Consider the following 24,597-nt stretch of genomic DNA (forward strand, 5'->3'; position numbering starts at 1 on the left):
TGCTTTGGGAGAGGGGAAAAAAAAAAAAAAAAAACCCCACGCCCTGCAACACAGGCAATTTTAGTAGACTCAGTTGACTGCTCTATATCCAGAGGGTGGCTTAAATGACTCAAAGCTGATCTGTGAAACCAGCCCTGCTTGCCAGGACAGGAGCTTGAGAAAGAGAAGGTACTGTGACAGACAGGTGAAAAGACAAAAGAAACAAAGGTCTCCCTTGCTAAGGAATATTCCACACACAAAAGCCAACTAGAAAAATTTGTCACAATCCTTAAGTACTATATTAAAAAAAGGCTGAAGGAACCTATTCAAAGCCACACCTCCTGCTTCAGGAGAAGCAGGTTAAGTGAGATTAGGTATCTATGAGCACATAGAGCTGATGCAGAACTGGTCAAAACGTTTCCAAGTGGCCTCGTGAGGACTCCYGTGCCACAGTCTACCAGGAGAGCTCTCCAAGGGCACCTTTGGTGGAACAGGCAGGGAACACCTGGGCAGCTCCACACAGACTCGAGCAGCTGCGGAAGGAATGAAGCTCCAAGAGCCGCCGGGTTTCAAGACACCACCTCCGAGCAGCCCATGTGGCCCCAGCCGCTGCTGCCAGGACGGTGCCGACCCCTTCCCATTCCCATCCTGCCCTTCCGGGACACTCCGCAAACGACCGGCAGTGGTTCCAGGGAGCGCCTCTGCTGCCACTCCGGCTTAAAGTGGAGCCTATAGCGGCTGCGCAGGACTCGCCTGCTCCTCTGAGCCTTGCTCCTTCCCTAAGTAGAGTCCATTCCAAAGAAAGGCTTGGCCACTTGTGTGGCGCTGCAGGCTGACTTCTGAGCTCGGAAGGGATGGAGGCCTCCTGGGTTACAGCCAAACCCACCTCCCCAGAAGAGGATCTCACGTGGGGAAGGCATTAAACACCCCGCCGCTACCCCGTGAGCAACCTCTCTTGCACGTCCTTCAGGATCGCCACGCACGGCTGCCATGCGGAAGCTGCCGACCAAAGGGCAGGCTCCATCTCCAACGCCCCAAATTCATTAATTCTTACCAAGTACTAAGCAAAGGTCAAACGTGCTGCTGGTGAGCCAGGGTCAGGAAAAAGGAACCCCGTTTCCCTTTTGGGAACCAAAGACAATCTGCAAACCAGCAACTACAACAAGCCACCTTCCACTGCAAACTGATCTATTAATAAGCAAATTAGAAAGTTACCCTAAATATTGGCTCTTATAAAGTTATTTTTACTTTCCCACACCATACTTGCTTGTTAATACAAAGAAAAACTGTAAGCATCAGAATCAACTATATATACCTGAGAAATTTGAAAAAAGCCTTGTATAGGTGGAGAACCTGTGTTTGAGCAACCACTGCTGAGTTTCCTGGATTGTGGCTGAAGGGTGAAGTTGCTGTAAGACACAAGATGGGACATGATCATGTGGGCATTAAGGAAAAAGAAAAGTCTCACGCAGTTAAGCACCCTTCCTCAATACACACTGGTACTGAGGAAGGCAAAAATCCGATGCCCTGAAACAAACGCAAGCCTTCATGCAAACACAGCCGCAAGCAAAGCCACGGAGACTGACACTCACATCTCCAGATCCTTGAGGGATCCCATCTCCTTGGTGATTTGGGGAGGAGGAATTGCTGCAGAAAGAGGGAAAGAAGAAGATGATGATATGACCTTTCCCAGAGAGTACCTCTGTGCAACGACAAACACAGCACAGGSAGACCCTCAGCAGAGCGAAGCACTAACACGCAAGTCTTGTGTATTCCTCACCAGGCAACTCGTCTGGGTTTCATTCTTTGCCAGGTGGAGAAGCAACCTCACCAGCACTCACAGGAGGACATAAGACCAGTCTTATGTCTTGACTGAGAGAGGCAATAAAACACAGGGGACACGACAGAARAGTGCCTGGGCCACGCAGTACTACTACAAATCATTCCTTGATCATCCAAATTTGATTACAGTAGCTTATTTAATGGCTCCGTAAAAATGTTTCACCAATACAAGTTCTGTTAGAGAGCCTGTGAATACTCTTCTTGTTTGTTTTTCTTACGAATTGCATTAACAGCATAAGTGAGGGGTGGGCGGATTGCTGGCTGGAAGAAGCAGTGTAGCTTTCATACACTTGTAAGGACTGAATTAGATACACAAATTAAATACACAAAAGGTAAAGCATCCACTSTACACCCAAGGACAAGTGGAAAAGCTTCCAGTAGTGAACAGTGAGAAAGGAAAAGTGTCATTTGGAGGCCAAGGAGGTTATTTATATCATTGAATCACTTGATGCAAGGGTCAAACTCTAAAATAAATGTGCGAGTCAAGACATGAAGGCAGCTCTCGTTCTCCAAAAGAAGGGGAGAACACTTGCAAACTTGCAGATTTACTTTAAAAGATATCTTTGAGTAAGCTGGAGTTTAAAATATTGTCTTAAATTGTGCAACAGAGAAGAAACTCACCTGTCTGGGACACTGTAGGTACTATGTTGAGCAGAGGTAAAAGTTGGAGCAGGAGTAGGGCTGTTGTTTACAAAAGTTGTGGGAGTATCAGGCCATGGTGAGCACTGAAGATAAAAAAATAAAATTGTGAGTTCCCCTTAAAAATATATTTTTTTACTTTGCTGTARTAGTTCTGTTGCTTAAACACATTTCTTTTTTCCTACATCAAATTTGGGTTTGTGATTCCAAATGAAGATTCCCTCCATCCCACATGTGCCATGCAGGTATTCTAAGTAAAATCAATTCCGTTTTTATCTCATTCCTTCAAACTCCTGTCCTCATTGTCTACAGTTAACACAACGAAGATGGAAGTGACGAAACTTAGGGAAAACCCGTGGAGATCACTCGGCTAAAACAGAACAACCCCAACGCCTCCTCCTTCACACACGTTCAGGCCCCGGGTGCTGCGATGTCACTGACAACAGGGACCCAGCAACAGAGGCACAAAACGCTGCAACTAGATTTCAAATCGCTCACAAACCAACGCRGCTGCCCTGGCAGCAACTGCATTAAAGTATAAACAGCCTCTTCTGCGTACATTTTCTTATTTTATCGTGCATGGCAGGGCCGCAGCGACGGCTGCTGCGCTGCTCTCTCCAAGGTGCTCACTGACACAAGCGCACACCGAGTCAGCAGTGCCATTTGGTCAAGGTCTTTTCTGCAGTTCTAGAACCACCACCACCACAAAAGYCCATCAGAATGGCACCTGATACTGATATCACTACTAGAGCATCTAGTATTTCCAGGGCCATTGCAAGCATTTTAAAGGAAAACAAACCAAGAAGCAACAACCAAGGGCAGCAGCCGCCAAACGCAGCTCTGGGCACRTTCAAGGACAGGGGCCGAGCCAGAGGCCGCCCAGCCCTGCTCACACCAGCCCTTTTGCTGGAGGCTGCTCCCAGGGACGCGGCGGGAGTCGCTCCAGCTGCAGGCGGAGCCATTCCCACCGGGCTGGCTCCTCCGGGACCTGCCAGTGTCACCAGCCATTCCTCCTATTTTGTTGTGCAAAAATTCCGCTTTGCAAGAGGTGACACAAACAGGCCTTCATTCCCTACTGATGACCAGGCTGGATGACCTCTAGAGGTCCCTTCCAGCTTTAAGGATTCTGTGATCCTAAGGCCCACGTGACCCCCACAGCAGGACGGGCAGCCCCMCCGACGGCTCCCGGTTCCCAGCAGCGCTCCGGGCGCCGCTCCCAGCACCAGCTCCCGGTTCCYGGCAGTGCTCCGGGCGCCGCCGGGCTGCATTCCCAGGGAGCACGAGCACACGGAGCGGGCCAGTGCAGCCAGGCCAGGCTTACGGGGCAGGGCGGCACCGTGGGGCAGGGAGCCCCCCTTGCACCACGAGACAGCGGGAACCCCACGTCAGCCCACAGGGAGGAACGGGGCACGCGCTGGCACCAAATRTTCCTCTGCAGATAAACGATCCCTGCTACGCTTCCACTCCCCTCACCAACAACAACTGCAACTAACAGCACTTGAAATTTCTTTCTGTTTCCAAATTGAGATGTGAACTGAGAGATCCAGAGAAACTGCAGAACACAAACAAACAGAAAACGCTAGTAAAAGCAGCACCACTTGCTAAGGAAAACTTTTCATTTTGCTGGAAATTCCTAAGCCCCAAGCAAGGTCACGCACAGCTTTTGTACCTATAAATGGCTACGGGAAGGAGACCACCACTTTGGGATTCAGTTTTACCAAAGTCTTAAGGACAGATTTCCTGAGGTATCCAAATCTCTTTCCACTTGGTCGGCAGAAAGAGCTTGTGCCGGAGCCCACTGCCCACGGGCACCCAGGCACGGCTGGCTGGACCTTGGCCTTGCTGAGCTCCAGGCTGCCCAGGCTCAGGCTGTACATGAGAGCAGGGTCCAGCTTTGCCACGAGCTTGACACTGCCCTTAAAGATCAAAGCACRATTAAAAACAAATAGATCATCCTTACAGTCAGAGAACAGGTCAGCAGCCTCACTGTACGACACTGAACTTGGTCATGAAACTAGAAAGCAGAAGAGTTTGTGTCCTGAGGAGCTTCATTCCTTCTYGGCCAAAGGAGAAGTTATCTGATAATTATTCTGAACAATCTTTCACTCAGTTGAAGCTGAAAAAAATGTGCCCGTTTGATCAAATTTAATCAAACTGCACTCTCTATATTCTGGTTTGTCACAGAGAACATAAAAGGGAAGACCAACGTTGCAGCCAACCAAGTCCCAGGTACAAGCAAACMAACCAACCAACCTGCAGAGCCCACTCTCACGATACAAATTCATCTACTTTTGCAAAGATGAATTCCCTCAGAAAAGCTCTGGTTTCTCTATATCTGAAAGAAATTTTWAAAATGTTGATTCTTTCCTAAGATTGTCCCTGCAAGAAGGTCACCTGTATGTGAACATCAACTGAAGCACAGTATTAATCTCGCAGTCTAATATCCCTATTAAAGTGTCAAGCCTCCACACCACAAGACATTGAGTTTAACTACACATCTGTAAGGAAAATACTGAGAAAAAAACTGCAGAAGGTTTTTGGGAATTAAATTTTGAAATATGAGGTGAAGGAATAGTGGAAAAGCTTTTCTAGGTGGCATCCATACCAAAATGAATGAGAAAGAAAAGATGGCAATTTAAGGCAATTTAAATAAATCCTCATTCCTAGGAAAGGATGGGAGAAGAACAGAATAATCTTTGAGAAAAAAAAAAGCTCCTTCAATTATGTTAGAATCCCATAGGAATCATATTGGAAAGAAAAGATTACAGATTCAACCTTTCCCGAAGGAAACCCTGTAAGACACCAATTTCTCCTGATGGGATCATAGTGGAGCTGGAAGAAATTATAAGGAAAAGAAAAAAGGAAAAAAAAAAAAAAAAGGAACATTGGCAACATCCAGCAAGCTGGACAGCGAGAGCTTATAGAGCAAAACAAAGGCCCACATGTAACATTAGGTGCGGCAGGCAAGGAATGAAACTGCCCAGCTTGGGTGTGGGAAGAAGGTGATACCAACTTGTGCAAAGGAAGCAGACTGGAGACTGGCTCAACCCACCTTTGAGCCAATATATTCCTTATAATAATATATACAGACAYGACGTAAAGCAGCGTGGATCCTCACCGGTGAGGGAAGGAAACCCGAGGTCAGTTTTGCTGCCAGGGCCCGGCTGCCGGCAGCGCCTCCCCTGGAGCTGCGCTTAGGGAATGAGCCCAGGACACGGCYCCCATCCCCTCCTTCACTGCCGGGAAGACTCTCCAAAGGCAGAACTGCTCCAGGTAGACACATTCCCGGGGTTCCCACAGGACAGGCAGGCCTGAGGACAGGAGCACTGCACAGCCCCAGGACTGGCCGTCCCGCTGCAGAAACACGTCTGTGTCCCACCCCGCACACCGGGGCTTGCCTGGGAACACCGATCAGGATRTGATGATGACCAAGGCTGCGCCACGAACACTGCAGCGACAGCCTTTCATGGGATCGTCCGTGGGCTTTGCACTGTTCTGCTAACGACAAAAATCGCCACTGTGTTGGAATATACCACAGGTCAAAGCTGGTGACGCCAAACTAGCTGAGCTGATAGCAAGGCTGCGAGCACTTCACGACACAGGACTAAAACTCAAAAGGATTTTGACAARCCAATAAAACCCTCTCTTCAGATTCTGGTTTCAAGGCAAAGAAGGCACAGGCAGCCACTCGGGTCAAGCATGTGGGGACTTTATAGGGGACAGGGACCCCTACAAAGAGCCCAGGGAACCACCTAGCGCCGTCACACATGGAAAACCTCTATCTGCACAAAGCAAAACCCCAGAGAATCGGGCTGCTAAAAGCCTGAGAGAAGCAAAGCCTTGAGGAAGCCAAGAGTCTACTGTAAGGAGTGCAAAAACAACCCTCATTTTGGCCTTTGCACATCTGCTTCTACCTGCTGCCACTCGGCTTTTCGTCACTACAGCTGAACTAATGCTCCTATTCATCGTCAAGCATKTCAGGAGCTTTCTACAGGCATTGTAGAGTTTCCATTTTTGGAGGATTTTATGACCAGGCCAGACAAATTTCAGGTACTGTTTAGCTATAAGTTTGTCTTATTCTGGCAAGGGATCTATTACATCTGTCTTACAAGCTATAATCCTTCTCTTCAGTGTATGCAGTAACAGAAAGAGATGGGAAGAAAAGGTAGAAATCCTTCTAAAGACCCTTTCTTAGTACCTCTTCAAATATTAGAAAGGTGATGTGATATTAGTGGTGAAATCCCATTTCTTCCYGTTTATAATTCACCATAGAGCTATAGATGTACTTGGTACAGAAATAAAAGACATAAAGGTATTCCCTAAAAAAAATGAACAAACAAAACCCCMCCACCWCCAAACACACCCACACGGACAACTAAACGGTACATTCAGACAGCCCGGTGCTCACTTTCAGGGAGGACAAGGAATTCCTCAGAAGCTGCAATTTCTTACATCCTACTTAACCCCCTCTTGCTTGCTTCCCTCTCACCCTCTCCCTCCGTTAGGTGCTTCATAAACAAAGAAAAGGCCGATATTTAAGAATTTTACTTCCTAARCCCTACAGGTCATTTAACAGCTCCCAAATAAGGTAGGTACTGCCAAAGTGCTGCTGGAAACAACTGCAAATACAACAGGACCATTCAACCAACAAGGCCAAATAATTACCCTCAACAAACAGACAGTTCACAGGCCAAGTGGAAGATGAAGGATTATTTCTCATTTTAAAAATGATAAGACATTGACAGCCACCTTAACCAGCATTGTGGTAATGGAGCCCTCGAGAGGAGAAGGGTACAGGGTACCAGGGGGTTTCATTCGAGGGGACACAGGGCTGGCACCCCCAGGCTATGGGATGTGCTGGCTGTTCCCAGTGTGTTGAAGTGTGTTCCCAGTGTGGCTGAACCTATAGCAGGAGCTAATAAACAACCACCTGCAACAGTACATGGGCTTTTAAAAGTACTGATGAACACAGGAMGTTACACTGAACGTTAGTAGAAAGAAATGTGGGACAAAACTTCTACTAAGACTTCTAGTAAAGGTTGCTGTTCCTCTTGCCACTAGTCACATACATAAAAGACAGCAAAGAGGTATTTCATGTAAAGAGCTTCCACATGAGGTGGAAGCTCTCCACCTCGACAAGTTACACATTCCCTCGGCAACAATTCATCCGACGTGTTAGATTTAGGAAGCATTCCTTTGCCAAGCACAAGCATGGAGCAATTGGTGTTGGGAGACACGAGTAAAATCAAAGGCACAGCAAGCCAAATGGTTTTGCTTTATACGGATGTGTCATGGAAGTTTCTCCTATATCTAACACTGCCCAAGGGATCTTGCACAATGAAAAGGTAAGCAGAAGGCCCTTACACTGCCTCGCTTTGCCAGAGAATCACCGTAGTCTGCTGGCAAAGTCCGCTTGCTGGACTTTTTCTGCTCATGTTCAACTGCATCTTCAATTATAGGCTCAAGCCTCATCTGGACAAACACCAAAGATTTGCATCAATTTCTTTTCATTATACAGTGAGGAAAGATCTAAAAGCCTTTTAAAAAACTTGAAATCTTTAGAAAACGGTACAGAACTCACTGATGTTTAAATAAAAAGAAAATGTAAAAATCTACTGAGGCTCTGGCCTTAAATTCAATGCCTCCAAAAATACAGTTTGGAGCTCAAATTCGGCAGATAATTCTAGGTTCCCCCCTCCTCTTTTTTTTTTCCCCTTTCTTTATTGGTAAGGTTTTTAGATCTGCATCGTAAGCACAGTAATTCAAATGCTGTTCAAACTTAGCATGTTTTAATCCTAGTATCTACGGAGTATCTAAATGAAGTTTACTAAACAGAATCTTAAACATTTAACGTTGCTTTTATTGGACGTGTTTCTCAAATAAACACCCTCCCCTGATACAGACCTCTGGTTCTCCCCCAACCCTTCCATATCTGTAGTTAAAATATGCTGCATCTCAGTATTTTCTCCTCAGTAGATAGATGCAACCCTATTTGGTTACCTCTGTGAGAACTGTGGTGTCATATGAAGGCTGATACTTCTCTTTTTCATGTGCAGTTCTTTTTTCCATCTTTTCTCTGTCTGTTTTCTGTTTCCTGTCTGCCCCTTTTGGCTAAAAATAAACAAGTACATGAGCAAAAATGCAGACGGAAAAAAACTTTGTAACTGAAATATAATCTGAGAAGTCAAGCAATAACAAAAAGATGCCTCCCATTTTTATGAGAGATTTTGAGGGTTTTAATTAGGGAGTTATTTCCTACTGTTACCTTAAAAACTTTGATTTGACAACTGGCTGAATGCAGATGATCTGTATAGTCTCCGTTTTCAGTCTGCTTGAAAGTGTCAACCTGAATCCGAAAAGGAACTCCTTTCTCTCCCCCATGTTTACGAGGGGTAAATTCAGTGCTGATGCAATGTACCTACACAAAACAAGCAAAAAACACTCTTAGAAGTACTCCAGACATAYTCTTAGGCATGTGCTACCACGACTAAACACATTCTCTGCAGGGAAGTAGCAAACGATCTAAGCCTGTACCAGGACAAGGCTGCCTAACAAACAAATGCTTCATTTTATTTCCGTTCACACGTAACCATACGTGTCCACCAAGACAAATATAATGTCTCCAAAAACCTGAAGTCGTTATAGATTCTTACTAAATGAGAACCTGTTGAGAAAGCTCTCAGRCTGGCCCTTACAGTAAATACATGTGGATGACAAGAGGAAAAGTTTCCAAGTTAAATGTAATGAAAACTACAAAACTAATATAAGGTCACTGGCTGGATGGCTTTTTAACTTGTGGTAAAGCAGATTATTTATACATATGTTTAATGCCTAATTCTCTATAAAAATCAGTGGACATCAGTATTAACTATATGCTTTCTTAAAGTAATGTAGTGCTTTTTTTTAATTCTTTGAAAGTACTACATCAGCCTAAAACTTTGGGTTTATAAGGTTAAAATACCTTTAAGAGGAAAAAAAAAAAAAGAAAAAGGTGTTAACAGAATTTGAATGAATTTCAAACTGGAGAGGATTCCCAGCTTTTGCCGTCTTCTAGAATATCAAGGAGGCTACGCACCAGGGACACCAGCAAACTTCATACTCCCTGTGACAACAGTAGTCAGGCTCATCTTTTTATTTTCTGTGGCTCAGAGCAAGAGCAGAGAACCACAGGCTGGGACCTGAAGCAGGAAGTGCAATCAGTGCTGCTGTGCTATGTTCTCCAGCCCTTGCATCAGGTGAATTAGCTTGCACAGCAGCACTCAGCCCCACTTTCAGACAGTCTCTTGTCACTTCCTCTAAAATGTATTAAAAAATACTCAGTGGTTCATCTCATGCTTCTTCAAGTGAGGCTAAAGTTCAGTAATTGTGTAATTCTAGGTAGAAAAAACGTCTTCTTTTGCACCAAATCTAAATCAATTTAGTAACAATTTGGATATTAACCTATTTTGGCAACCTGAGTATGAAATACTGCTATTCTTAATAAAAACAGAAGAGGTGAGTAAAAAAAGGCAAAAAAAAAAACCAATGCAAAACTAAGAGTAATATCTACATAATTTCCAAAGAAAATATGTGAAAATGTCCTGAATATAACAAAACAAAAACCCTACTTCAAGCAAAAGTAAAACGGAATCTTAAAAAAACTGATTCAAATGAGAACACTATTTGTAGTGTTTTCTTTTTATTTTGATTGTTTTCGAAAGCTGCCTGTATATACTTAAATCAAGGTGAAAAGTTAACTGGGAATCCTTGCAGAAACACCAGTTGTTACAGTTCTGTTTCTTACAGAGTGTTCATGACCTGAGAGACACCAAACACACAGGCACCAAGTCAAATAAAGTTTCAAACCTGAATAAAAGCAGATGTACATTTTGTTGGATCCCATAAAAATTCAACTGCATTGAGCTGGCTTGGATTGGTCTTGATATCAATGACTCCAACAGACATTGGAATATCTACATAAAAATAAATAGTACACATTTTAAAATAAGAATATTCCAAGAAAACCCAAGAAATTTAAGGTTACCACCAGCAACCACAGTCAAGCAGAGAAAAGCTAGGCTTTGGTGGCTTAATAAGCCASCAACATTTTATTATCAACAAGCAAGATAAAACCCATACAACACTTCCCAGGACTAATGTGAATTGTATTCAACGTACAAAGTGGGTTTTTTTTTGTTTGGTTTCCCCTCCTCTTTTCTCCCCTCTGGTTACATACTCAAAAATGATAGTTATGCAAAATAAAGAGACCATTTTGATGCGATTTCCACAGGGTACAAGACTGTAGAATGTTACTCTGTTTGCTTTCTCCTAATTACTAATAACATCCAGTAAGCAAAATCCAAATAAGTATTAAATGAGTATTAGCACATTGCTACTTTATTTCTGCAGTGCTTAACTGGAGGTTTTACAGTGATCTGAAAACTGTAACATTTATATCTGAAATACCCACTAACTGCCCACCGAGAGACACACAGAGACTGTTTGGTGGTTTTGTCATCTGCATCCTCTACTATCAAGGGGACCATCAGCTATTTAAACCTGGAACCCAAATTCTATCTAATACCCACCAGACACAACCATTTATACCTAGGTCAAGAAGCCTGTCCCCAGGGCGGTTCCACTTCCAACCTTCCAGTTGCTGGTGCTCCGTATACTGCAGCCTTCGGTCATGGAACACAACTCTTATAATACTCTAAGAAAGAAGAAAACAAGCAAGAAATGAGTCAGGATGTTATTACATGAGAAGAAAAAGGCTGGTGATAAAGCACTAAAACATTCCAAAATAGTCATACGGCTGATAAAAACATATTTACAGCATAGAGCCTGGCAAGCTGCACTACCCCAAAACATTCTAAAACACAGAAATAGACCTGAACAGCAGGAGATGCTTGAAAACATGATGAAAAGGCAAAAGGAAATCATGTCTTACTGAATATTCTGAAGGTCCTAATAAATGAATTGCAATGAACACAGTAAGACTGACTGCACAGCACCCAGACTGCGTAGGCAAAGAAGACTCATTTTAGAAAATAAGCACAAAAGACTCCCTTTATTCAGAAAGCCAGGAAAYATATTTTGACATTTTTTCCCCAGCAGAAATTTTGTGAATTACTGTAAACTGTTTTAAGAAAAAAAACATAGAAAATTCATTCCTAGTAAATTTATTCACAATAAATACACTATTTCATTTAATAGAAAGAAGTAATAAAAATAGCTTGCACAACACATCCGAACTATCTTAGCTGAAATAATCATCTAAAATGCAAGGGTGCCATTAACTTTCCAGCTAGCAGCAATTATCCAGCCATCCCCATGTTGGTGACCAGCTCAGCTACAACACTGGTCTAAGAGTTGTGAGAAATAAATCTTTTTATCCTGGYATAAATGCACATATAAAGCAAAGAAATTGATGAGAGGACAAAGACATATATATGAATTACTACTGGATGGAAAAAAAAAAATGTAGAAAAAAGAAATCAAGATCTTATTTCTTCTCATTTGTCTGCAGCATTCCTTGCAATAACAGTGGTAAAAATATTCAAAAGCATCCCACAACTTTTAAATGAAATACCTCTTCAAGATGGGTTACATTTCCTTGGCTTTATTTCTAGAGTTCTTTCCAGTTGTTTAAACTTTAAAGTTATTTCTAAGAACTTCTRAAGTTCTTGAAGCCCATGCTCTTTACTATCCACCCACCCTTGGCACCTTTTCCACTGCAAACTGCTTATCATGTTTGCAGCTTGAAGTATCTGCAGGCACTTCCAAYATGAAAAGAAACTTGTTTCTTAAAATACTGGGATTAGTTTTACCTGCCTGAAATGGAAGGCTTCTTGATGCTTCACTACCATACCTTGCTGCACTAAAATTTACCTTTTCTTTTTTTTTCCTCCAACTTCTACAACGCTTGTCCTCATCTGTCTATCAGTCTACCACCTGGCTCATACATGAACCAGGAAGAACAAAGGGACTCCTCAGAGCTGTGGAGGGGCAAAGACACAACATGTTTACCACAGCTGCAAGTCAGCAGGCCAGGTTTGACTGCAGAGCTCCCAAACACTGCTTTTGTACATGCATTTAGTAGTTCTTGAAATCATCTCTCAATGTGCACCCAACAGATTTTAGAAAAGACACTGGACTACAACAGTCAGCCAGGTTGCAAAATTGACATAGCCAAAAGTTGACATAAGCCAAAGCCAAAAGAAAGACTCAGTCTCTCAAAGAGAAATGTTCCGAGTGCACTCTTCAGTGTGAATGKAACAGTAACTTTAACTAAAAATGTTCTCCTTCTTCAACTACAGAAAATACGAGTAAGATTTCTTCTGAAAATCTGATAAAACATTCAAATATTTAAGACAAAAATGTAATTTTTTCTCTCCACTAGCAAGTCTTCTCATTATTTATCCACTGCAGTGGATGCTTATCAGTTTGCCTCACACTTACACTGACTGAACCCTCTGGTAGCGTTAAAAAATAAGATGAATCTGCAATTGGGAACAGGAGTTGAGCCATGGAACAAACTGTTCCCCAGCAGCAGACTTAGAGAGGTCTGCTTTCCCATGGACGTGTCTTCTACGTGCCAATATTCACAGCTGCTAAAAACACAGGTTGCTTCCACGTGTCTTCCACGGCATCTATTAAAAATGTGCTCRCAGCACCTCCACTTCTTCCTAAATTAATCTCTAGCTTCCTTCCATATCTCCTAATCCCTTGGATAAGGGGAAAAAATGGCTCGGAACTGGTAGGAGAAAAGTCTTTAGCAAACGAGATATATTAAGCTGTGCATGAAGTAATTATTTTATACACACATACAAGAGAGCTCTCTCTTGGATATTTGTAGTCAGATGCATCCTTATTTTACATATTATTAGTCAACAGTCATTCTGAACAAGTACCTAATGACAAGGGAAAAACACCTAATAACATGTACAGTGTCTGGATTGGATTTATCCCATCTAACTTTAGATGTCTAAACTTGAGGTCAAGTTACTGAGCAKATAAAAATGGGCATGTTCAGGAGATTCATCTCATCCCAAAATAGAACAGACCGTAGACCTCATAAATGGTGCATGAAGTGATTATCTCGCCTTCAGTTATCTAAAGTTACATGAAATGTACCCATTCATAAATGGGGACATGCACACGTGTACCTTGTTTCAACTGGTAGGAAACCTGAAATAAAACAACAAAACTAAGTACTAGATTCCACTGTGCCTGTGTTCTTTACTGGTCAGAGCTGCTAGTCACTTCTTCCCACCCCCTCCATGAATCAGAGTACAAGGAAAGATCAAAACTACTCTGTTCATCTGCAAGCGAAAGAGGTTTGATAGTAACATGATCTAAGGAACTTCAGGTCACCTTCACCAGTTTTCCATTGATCTCTGGGATGTCTCCTGCTTTCCGGTTGTCTAGCATCCGTATTTCGTAGGACTGACCTTTGAAGAGAAAAAGGGCTGTATCAACAGAGCAGTAAAAGTACAAAACCATCTGGTGTTCTACACACCCAAAACCATRGTTTAAATGTAACACCCATGAACAGCAGGGCATGAAACTTCTGCTTAAAATTTTATTACATCACAGGAATCTGTGCAGCAACAAAGCAAAACATTTTGGCCCCTTTAATACTATAGATAGTTAGAAAATTTAAGTATTCCATTATATACCAGGGCAACTACCTGTTTTTCTAGGTAATTATTTCTGAGGAAAAAAACTCTCTATAAAAGTTGAGTTCCTTTATTTTTGAAGCTGATGAAAGGCAACACATGACAAACCAGAGACTGGTTCCATGAAGCAATGCTGACTGCAAGAAATGAGTTCTTATAAATTCATATAAACAACTGTCTACTCTTCCATAGACAATTCTGCTTAAGAGTCTGCTAGCGCTGTATGATTTTTAGGTTCTGATTTCAGAAATAAGACTTTAAGAAAACTAGTTACTATTTTTTTTAAAGACAATAGTAAAGTTGGTTTTTTCCCCAATGAATTTGGTTGACTGTTTTGTTTCAATAGTGATTTTTTTCTACATGTTGCACAGCACATACTCATTGGTAAWGCAACTTTTCTGCAGTCTATCCGATTTATTCATATCAAGAAGATTCTGTTTTAAACTAGCCCTTACAATAAAACTTTTGCAAATATTTCTATCCCATTTTACTGTTATTTTGAGAGGGGGGAAAAAAAAGCAAATCAGACAAACGAACAAAAAGTACCTTTCTGACAAGCTGTTCAACCTTTTATAGGTACCACACCTATTAACCTTTTATAGGTACCACAAGGCATTAAGAATGAAGATTTGATGAAGATAAAAATCGCAACTACTGGACTAAAAGTACAAAAACAGTCTGGAGAGCACTGTAGCTCTACCCTCTGATTTTGAGCCTTCTCACAAAATTACCTTCTTGCACAGCATGCAARTGCTACTGCACTGCTTTTAATCGGATGGTAACCTGAGTGCTGCCTATGTGCTACTTTCTCTGCTCTTTCTTGGATCTCCCACTGTTTAAGCCATTACACCTGTATCAGCAGATACACCTGTATCTGGTATCAGCTCATCAGTTATAAACTGCAACATAAACAATGAGAACTAAAACTATTTTTATCCCTATTTTTAAAGCAGCTTTAATACCAAAGATATAACATGACAAAAATACGCGAATGCAGAGAAGGAGTGTACTAATGTTTAATGGAGAGACTAGTGGGAAAATGCCTTAACCTAGGTAGTAAATATAATTTCTGTCTCAAGCTTTAAAATAAAAGGGAAATTGGCCCAGTGTTTTCACATSCATTTGGAAAAATGGCATGAGCTTTTTTAGTGTCAGGAAATGTTACCGAGCATAGGGGTAAAAAAAGGCAAAATAATTTTGAAAAGCAAATCTCATAATACAAATTATTATGAAAAAGAGCTCTGCTCCAAGGCCAGATGAAATGAAGTCATTTCACACAGCGCCTCTCAAACAGCAAGCTCAGAGTCCTGATAACAAGCTCAATTCTCCTCGAGTTGGCAGATTTGTGCTGCTTCCCCAGCACACTGAGCAAAAATGGGAAGCTTTGTGCTCGGTTAGGGAGGCCGGAGCCTGACACTGAAGAAAACAAAGTATATTTCTGCAGAATTTAAAGTTAGAAAGAGCATGTTGCTGGGCTTGCATTCTGCTGCAATTGTACTTTCTCTCCTGCCTGCAGAACACAGGGTCTAAAAAGTGATAAAAACACAGGGAACCTGACCCAATCTGATAGCTGAATTCTGCAAGACATCTAAAGAATCTACATTAGTCTCATCAATAAAAGAAACCAATAATGTTTAAGGTGTAGTTAACAAGGCTGGATGCAAGAAGACGAAGCACTTGGTGACCTTACTCACGTGGAAAGCTAAAAAAGACTCCTTGTCATTGTACCAATATTAAATTAGTTGCAAACCGACACAGATGTTGGCACTCAGCACATGGTGCTCGTAAACACTTCCAAGCCCTACAAAGTCATCAGTACAAGCTCATACTACCAAAAGCACTTCCAACTTGAGCAGAAAAAGATGATAAACACAATATACATACAAAATAAATATGCATCCACTCTATAAACCAGTTATGTTAAATAGCTCATAAATCAAGGAAAAAAAGAAAAAAGTCAATAACTATTTTAACTTGTTAAGATATGGTGTGTTATTTTTTTTTAATTAGACTGTGCTGCTCCCAAAACTCTTAATTTCAACAGAGGTGGGGCATCTCTTTGCTGAGGGATTTTGGGTCCATGTCCCCGACACCTTAAAAAAAAAAACCCCACAACCCTGTCTGTTATAGAAAGGAAATCAACAATCAACATGGAAGAAAAAGCACAAGATGCAGCAGTGTTTTTGATTTGAGCTCGGACTCTTAGCTGCCTTCCCTTAAGATAGCAATGCCATTTCCAGAGCCAAGGGGAGCTGCACAGCGCAGCAACTCAGATTATTTTCCTCAGCACCTAGAGCCTTATGTGAGTGTGGGGGGCGGGCTGGAAGGAAATGATATTCTCATGCCAGCCAACCACAGGCTATAAGCAAAACCAGTGAGACTGCAATGAGATAGAGATCTGGGTGACTTCCAGCAACAGAGAGCCCAAAGTGCAGCACACAGTGACCGCAGMGGCAGCTGCACGCGTGTTTACACCTCAAACGTGAGATTTTCGGTAGCTGCAGCTTCGGAGGGTTGCATTACACTGGTCTAAGCTGAGACACAACCTTTTGGCTAAACATCGACATGCCAAGTTTTGTATTTTTCCATAGTTCAGAAATGCTCCCCAAAAAACACTTCATGCATATATTGTCCAAATAACTTGCTACTGCCAATCAAGTTTAAATAAGAACACAAAGTAAGTCTTATACTGTAAGGAGTCATTACTATCTGAAGCTGCTGCATTCTCCTCCTTAGCTTTGAGACACTTTTGTATTCTTACAAAACATTCTGTCTGCTTCTTTGGCCAGGAAAAAAAAAAAAAAAAAAAAAAAAAAAAACAGCCTATACAGAGGAGAATGGGAGGCAATAACAGACTATACCTGCAAATTTGACAGGTGAACAAAGCAAAACTACCATTAAGATATCCAATTTAATTTTTTAATATGTATTTATTCTGGATGTACCTACAAGTATCAAAACATGAAATAATTCTACTTTTGAAGGTGCAGCATAATGTTCTTCTASGCCTTGAATACATCAGGCTACTTTTTAAGAAATGTATTTTTATTTATTTTATTTCTCCAAAACAAGAAAACAAATATCTGAATATCCAAAGCGTGAGAAATACTGATAAACAACTCGAGACCCAATCGCTCTCTCTCCAACTAGCATTTTCTTTCTTCAAATTCCCAGAAGATTTCTGATGTCTTGAAGAGATCACCACTTATCTGTTATTACTACCACTTAACCATCCTGACACTGAGCGAGCTGCATGTACAATAGTTGTGTCTGCTATACATAAATACCAACCTTGGTTCAAGTATGTAAGGGTTTCATCATGCAATTTCACTGCAGGAGACGTAGCAGCGCACATCACATACTGAAAGGGCGGATGTTTGGGCTCATCTTCTGGTGGAAGGCTGGAATCTTCCTGTTTGAAAATAGGCAGTGCCAAAACATCACTGAAAAGAAAAACAAAGAAACTCTGTGAGGCTGTTGGCCCTGTTTTGCTTTAAGATTAACATCAAAGTTGGTGTTACTTAAAAAAGAACATTGTAAACTACATACAGAATTTTATTGCTCTGACTTCATCAATAAAACCAATCTCAGTGGTACCCACCAAGACTGCGGGCTCAGGTACATGCACATTGCTGATGGAGCTAAGCGGGCAGTAACATTTTGCCTACCTCACTGCCCAACAAAAGGCAGTACAGAGCAACRTGTGCACTTTATTCCTCCCAATGATTTAGTCCCCAAGTAAACTAGGTTGTAAAAAATCTTTCTCTCCACAATACATCCAATCTATGAATTCTCTTGACACTGATCATTTCTCAACGCTGTTATTAGGCTTTAGTGTACTGAACAAGATAAAAATTATTAAGCATGAAACCTACTTATAGAAAGAATACATGGAAAGATTTGTTCAGTTACAGAAGGAAATGACTGGAAAAAAATGGGAGGTGTAAAGTTTCAAAATAGCAAAGGGCAATCCAGGCTTTCCCCAGATGGTAAGAAAAGCAGCCTCACCACCAGTAGCAAACATTTATTTTCTGCCTTCTTTGAAAAATGAGTTTCTCAAGACTTTTTCTCTGACTAGACACATCTGCCTCACACCTGTTGATTCAGTTTTTCTAATCTAAACGCGCATCTCTCTCACGTTCACTTCTCTTGCAGCCACCACCACAAGATTATTTTACAAAATATATTAAAATTATGTCTAGCATCTACTGTACTATTTACTCTTTGCACTCCAAGATTTTTGAAGTAAAATTGCTCCTTTCTGAGAGAGCTTCTGCTTCAAACAWAATTCTGTAATTGCTGTAATTGACTTCCAGCTCATATATGGAGAATCAAAAAGCAACTTTTCCAAACAACATTTCTGTGCCACAAAAGTTTAAATATAGCACATAATTGGTCTTAGTTTTAGATATATGGAGCAGAGCTACTAATGGGCCTGGTTTATCCCAACTTTCCTGCACAGTGCAAGTCACTCACAGTGCTGATAAGATAAAGGGCAGCTACATTATCTACTGCCCCTCCAGTTACCTGAAAGGAGCTGGACTGACAGGAAAGAAGAAAGGCTTCTGAGCTGTGAAATATTTAAGAAGTCAATCTGTGCCTTTGGGTGCTCCTCAAAAGTCAAGGCTAGAAGRGAACAAACCCACCACCCAAAATGGCCTCGTTCCGCCAGGAGGAAGCCCCTGGAGATGTTATTAGGGAGAAGGAAAGCAGGCAAAGGCAGGAAGCAGTCCCAACGGGGCAGTCCGAGTCTGCTGAATCAAACCCTGGTAACAGGGACCTAAACTGGAGCCTAGAGGGGACTTCACACCTTAACCATGCACAAAGGAAGATAACGGGCAATTTCCAGATGCAAGTCAACTTCCAGAATGAGAGCTTCTACACAGAGGCAAAAAGAACAGCAGATGCATAGGAAGGATCAGAAGATTTCTCAGGAGATCAGGGTATTTATTACTCCTCTAGGAGGACTCAGAAGGCCCAAACAGATGCTGCAGGACCTGATAGAGAGCAGATGGCAGCCAGGCACGCCGTGACATGAGAAACAGCACTGCAAGGAGCCCTTCCTGGGGCTTCCTGAAGTCTCTTCAGCACTACACACCCAAGCTATAACACGCTCGGGCACAGGAAACACCAGCTACTGTTTTTACTAAGAGGAACTTTAAAACTGAAGGAACATGGAAACAAGTACAATGTTTAAAATACACACATAGGAGTAGAAGCGCAATTAGGAAGGAATGCAAAACATGTCACCAGATAATTCTCGATGAAGTTTGGCAGTACTTACTTTCCCTAAGCCTTTTAAAGGTAACACAATATACCAAATCTGCTGCGTAAATATGAAAAAAATCTTTTATGCCTCCATTTTCCATCCATGATTTACAAATAAAAATGCATCCATTCTAGCTTAAGAACATGCAGAGTGACTGACTCGTTAAATTAATGGATAAGGCCCTGGAGGCCAACAAATACAAAGGGAAGAACAAATTAACCATCTTTAACAGTTCTCACACTAGAGATGACTATGTGGAAAATGGCCAACTACATGGGATTATGCAGACCACACTCATAAAGCGTATGGAAACCCTAAATGACAATTTTTCCCCCTTCCAATGTAACGCTGATTACATCACAGGACCCACCAAAATAAGCAGSAGAACAAGTCAGCCGTTTCAGCTCCATCTCTCTTCTTACCACAGAGACAATTTCTGCCCATGGTTGCCCCCCCCCTGCAAGAGATCCCTCCACAGCAAATCCCAGGCAGTCTCCATGTTCAGGCACCCTGCAGCATCCAGGCATTTCCTTACTCAGCCAGTGGAGTTTTTACATAAGCCGAACCAGGGCAGTTTTACTGCCAGCCTTGCTCACATTATCTAAGTTAGTTAAGGAGCTCTGACCTAGACCGGAGCTCCACCTGGCAAAGCTGTCTAGATGGAGGTGAACCAAGGTTTCCAAAACAGGTAAGAAACAGGTTCTGATCTTTCCTCTACCCTGTTAACTTTTGATCTTGGGAAGTCAAAGGTAATTTGCCTCATTTTTCCCACCTAAATGAATGCTGAATGATTACAAGCAAGCTATTCTCTGGGAGGTATAAAAGAATGGCAATGTTTTGAAGGAGAAGAAGGATCTGATAAAATTAGAAGGGAAAAACATTATTAGGATCTTTCAAGGTTTAACCTGCTCACAGAAAGAGCTCTAAGATCAAATTTTTGAAGCTGTTAGCTTCAATAAGAAAACTCTTATCTCAGTCCCTCAAAAATTGTTATCTAAACATTCAACTGAAAGCCTTCTTCGTTCTTCTGAAGGAAGAAATTATTCCCAGAAAAACAGAAACAATCTCCATTATCCACAAAAGCAGGTTGCAATTAGGTCTCCAAGTCCAGCCTGGGCTATCTATGCTAGGTCTAATAAACAAAGCAGTCCATGAACTGACTTCAGCATTCAAAAGTACAAGTTTTCTAGAGGAAACAAGGGGGCACGTAACACCTGAACTGTGTCCTCTATCAGGACACTTCTTGTACGATGAGCCAGTCTATTTTGTGTATCCTAAATAAGCAAAGTACAAAAAGACCACAAAAAAAAGTGAGCATTTGCCACATCTGTGAGATGTGGTTGTCAGAAAGGAGGAGGAAAAAAAAAAAAAAAAAAAAACACAACACTCTCAAATACAACCTCCTCCTTTCCCATCACTTTTCCTAATGCATTAGAACACCACCACAAAACAAACAACAAAAGATATAGTTGCAAAACAGGGAAAGTTTTGCCATCAAACTTCAAAACAACTTCGCACTAATCCTTTGCCTGATCTGTCTTCTGAACACTATGCTTTTGCATAGAGGACTAAAACATCCAAGAACACACAGGTCTTTTGAAACTTTAAACCATTAAACCATGATTTTCAAGTGTAAACCCTTTGAGAAAGATGTTCCAAGCAACAGGGAAACTCAACAAAATTGGAGAGATGATACCTTCTAACCYTTCTCTTGTGGGTTAGAAAAGCAACACAAAGGTGAGCCGAGACCACCAGGAGTAGCTGCTAGCAAAAACCTTTCCCTGAAGCACCCAGAAGTAACACAAAAGAGAAAGAAAATGGAAAGGTAACTGCTGTTCCTGGGAATCTGACAAACTATCATAATGKGAAATTAAATGGCTGAAGGTCTCAAAAACTAACAAACAAACCCCCTTCCTAAGCACTTGATGGAAGCAAAGCAAAGCTCYGAAAAGAGCATCAGTTTGGAAGCAAAAACCCCTGGGCTCTCYACCCACTGCTGCAGCACAGGCAGCTGCTCTAACCTGCCCCGCTACCGTATGGTGTAAGCTGTAATAACAGGCAGAGCCCAAGCTGCGGGGAAGAGGCTGCGCTGCTCCAGGGCGGACGCTCCCGCTCCACAGAGAAGCGGGAAGGAAACGCTGCAGTCGGATACGGCAGCTGAGCTGGCGCTTCCTGAAGCCCTACGCTGCTCTCCTTGCCCTCCCACACGCAACCAGCCACCCAGCTGGGAAAAAAGCAGTGGCAGGAACCTACAGCCAGAGGCCTGTCACCCAGCATGGGCACGTACAGCTTGTAACCAAGACTGTTCTGTGTATGCTAACCAAGCTAAGAGGTTTAGGCTTTAGGAGGAGAGGAGGGCTCATTTTTCTTTAAATCACTGTATATTGACAGGTATTTGCATATATGTAAACTTGTACATAGAATCAAGTTCCAGTTGTAAACAGGATATCATAATTTATTAGTTTAGAGTCAGGTATTACAAAAGAAATTCTATTTATGTGGGATTCCTTAGGTAATCACCTCTCTTCAAAATAAATAGCTCAACAAATAATAARCATTGGCACAGTATCAAAAAGTATGAGGATATTAGAGGAACATGCCTAAAAGCTTAAGACATGAAGTGATATGGCACAGTCATGCTAAACAGAGGCCATACAAAAGATGTCAAAGACCTAAAAATGGAGAGAAGAAGCCAACACCCTGTCTTCTTCGCTTGGGGCGGGGGGGAAGGAAAAAGTGAGTTTTAAGATAATAGTCCCTGAATCCTGAGACGCAACCTTAATGTTTGCTTTGTTTGCTTCACCCTAAATTTTGGACCATCATTGATGCCCAAAGCTCCTTCACCTCCAAAGGCTGCAGCCAGCTCTCCATGGTCCAAGGGAACAAGCCTGCAGTGCATTTCCCTTCTTTCTGGGATGAGCAGCAGCCTATTAAATTCTCCAAAGGCAGCCTGTGCTTTTGAAGGATGCAGTAAGGTCCAACTGACTTGATTTTCTGAAAATGGAGAACTATTCATATTTTTAAAATTTATTTTGGTACACCCTTCTAAACAGTTTTCCCTATTTCAGAGTTAAGGGTTACTATTTCTTTTTCAATTTAGTTGAATAAAATTCATATTTTAATCTATCTACATCGACCCTCTATCTATCTATATATATAGACTCACACACATATATATACATACATATACACACACAKACACACAGAGACACCAAGTTAGCTATTCATGTAATAATCAGTATGTTCCCCCAAAATAAGCCTCAATTTCAGGACTACAACAGGGAGAAAGAAAAAAAAAAAAGCATTTAAAAGATTGATACTAAGTTTCCAAGTTACATGTAAAACTTCAATCTTTATAGATAGCAGGTAGCTGAGGAATATTTTGATATTCTTATAGTAACGTCTTATTATTTAATTTTTAAATCAAAGCTTCCACGTTATGAAATAAATTCTGTAATTCTACTACAGAGATGTCRAGTAATTCCTCAGACTTGCCTTTCTGCTGAAATAGCCTCCATTTTTAATACTGCACAGCAAAGACCAGTGTCTACACAGCTCCTGTTAGATTAGGAAAATACTGTTGCTGACCATGGATATTATAATGTATTTTAAAGAAGCCCTACGAGCTCCTTGAAGTCTATACAACATATTCATTAACAGAAGAGGATAACAGTAACACCAAAACTCAATCACTAAGAAGAGCACAATGCTTTCTTAGGGCAGGGGGGTGAGGGCCTCTGATACAAATGACGGCAACTCATAACCTGTGACCAACTGAATCACTGTTTCCTGTTTATAGTCAGTTTTTTATTGCCTGAAAAGGTCCTGGAAAACAAAAACTCTCCCTCAYTTTTTTTTCCCGATTATTTTTAACACTATTTAAAGATGTGGGAATCCACAGGGAAATTTTGTCCTCTTCCACACTGTCAGTTTCCTTTTACGAAAATTGCAACAAAGAGGAGCAGGTTGACAGTCGCCCTACTATTCCATGCCCTAAGCACCATTATGCAAAAGGGACTCCATTTCTGTGCAGCTGAAGCCTCTATGTGCAKCTCTGAATGGAGACACAGTAATTGCACCTCTTTGCCTAGATAGCACCGCCTTAAAATTACAGTGCTTGAAACCTGCAGCGACCTCCCAAGCTCAGGTAACACTGACAGGAGACACTCACCTTCCACACAGGACCGGCCATCAAAAGAATCCRATGCCAGTGTTAGATTTATCAAGACTTGAGTCAAAATTCTAGGTAAACTTGTCAAAACCTCAAGCTGGAACTATTCAGACTGTCTTAAAAGTAGCTTCCCTTTTCCACACCAAGTCACTTGGTAATCTGAGCACTGCCCAAAGCTGAGATAAAAGGTACTTATTTCAAACAGGCATGGTTTTATCTTAAGTAGGAAAACCAGCACACCCAAGCACCGATCAAATACTGTAAAACAACCAAGAGGTAAAGAAACTTAAATCAACYTGCCAGCTGATTAAGAGCAGGAAAAAGCGGGAAAAAAAGACCATTAAAGATGCATACACGGAAATCCAGAATAACAGAGACTGAGCAAAGTGCAACAGTAACCTGTCAAGAAGCGTGATGCTGGCTTGCCAAGAAATAACGCTTCAAGGCACTAAATAGACACGCAGTAGCTATTAATGGCTTTTGCTGAGCCAGAATCACCCTTGCTGACTCAGGAGGGGCAGTTTTCCGAACCAGTGTCCAGATTCGTAGCGGACACGGGGAACAAGAGCCGTTCCCRGGGCAGAAATGGCACAGGGGGCCTGCGAGGTGCCAGGAAGAAGGGAGCAGAACCAATGGCTCAGGAGGCAGAAGGCGAGGACCCTGGTGGCGGCCGCCCCGCTCGCCACGGCCGGCGCAGGGCCCGGGGCCGGGGCAGCCCCCGCGCGGGTACCTCATGCTGTAGGCGCCGGCTCCCAGCTCCTGCCCGATGCCCGAGAGGCTGGCGTCGAAGTCGTGCACGAGGCCGGACTCGATCACCTCGTCCATCTTGAGCACCCACGCCATGTTCCGCGGCGGCCCGCGCTCCCGCGGGAGGCGCCGCGCGGGGAGGAGCCGCTCGGCGCTGGCGCTCGCGGCGAGGGGGAAGAGCAGCGAAGGCGGGCGCTGGAGGAGAGCGAGGGGCAGCGCCCGCGGCGCCGCCGGGGGCCCTTTCCCCGCGGCACCAGCAACAGCAGGAGGCCGCGGGGGGGCTCTCAGCA

General features: G+C 42.4%; 1 protein-coding gene across 2 annotated transcripts in view; it reads right to left on the reverse strand.

Moving 5' to 3' along the window:
- The window catches only part of UBP1 (upstream binding protein 1), a 28,191-nt gene extending 3,770 nt beyond the window's left edge, over nt 1-24,421 (reverse strand). The window contains exons 1-11 of one of the 2 annotated variants that reach the window (XM_026034974.1): nt 24,291-24,421; nt 17,412-17,563; nt 13,816-13,892; nt 11,047-11,152; nt 10,306-10,412; nt 8,726-8,878; nt 8,461-8,571; nt 7,825-7,932; nt 2,443-2,546; nt 1,572-1,626; nt 1,295-1,388 (exon numbers count right to left, since the gene is read on the reverse strand). In XM_026034974.1, coding sequence (XP_025890759.1) covers nt 1,295-1,388; nt 1,572-1,626; nt 2,443-2,546; nt 7,825-7,932; nt 8,461-8,571; nt 8,726-8,878; nt 10,306-10,412; nt 11,047-11,152; nt 13,816-13,892; nt 17,412-17,563; nt 24,291-24,403 — 1,180 coding nt within the window. In that variant the 5' untranslated portion in view covers nt 24,404-24,421. The remainder of the gene's footprint in view (nt 1-1,294; nt 1,389-1,571; nt 1,627-2,442; nt 2,547-7,824; nt 7,933-8,460; nt 8,572-8,725; nt 8,879-10,305; nt 10,413-11,046; nt 11,153-13,815; nt 13,893-17,411; nt 17,564-24,290) is intronic. The other variant, XM_026034975.1, reaches the window with a different exon arrangement.
- Between the last annotated feature and the right edge of the window lie 176 nt (nt 24,422-24,597).

The sequence above is a fragment of the Nothoprocta perdicaria genome, unplaced genomic scaffold (assembly GCF_003342845.1).
Source record: "Nothoprocta perdicaria isolate Ctin4 unplaced genomic scaffold, notPer1 scaffold_154, whole genome shotgun sequence".
In the NCBI taxonomy this organism is placed as follows: domain Eukaryota; kingdom Metazoa; phylum Chordata; class Aves; order Tinamiformes; family Tinamidae; genus Nothoprocta; species Nothoprocta perdicaria.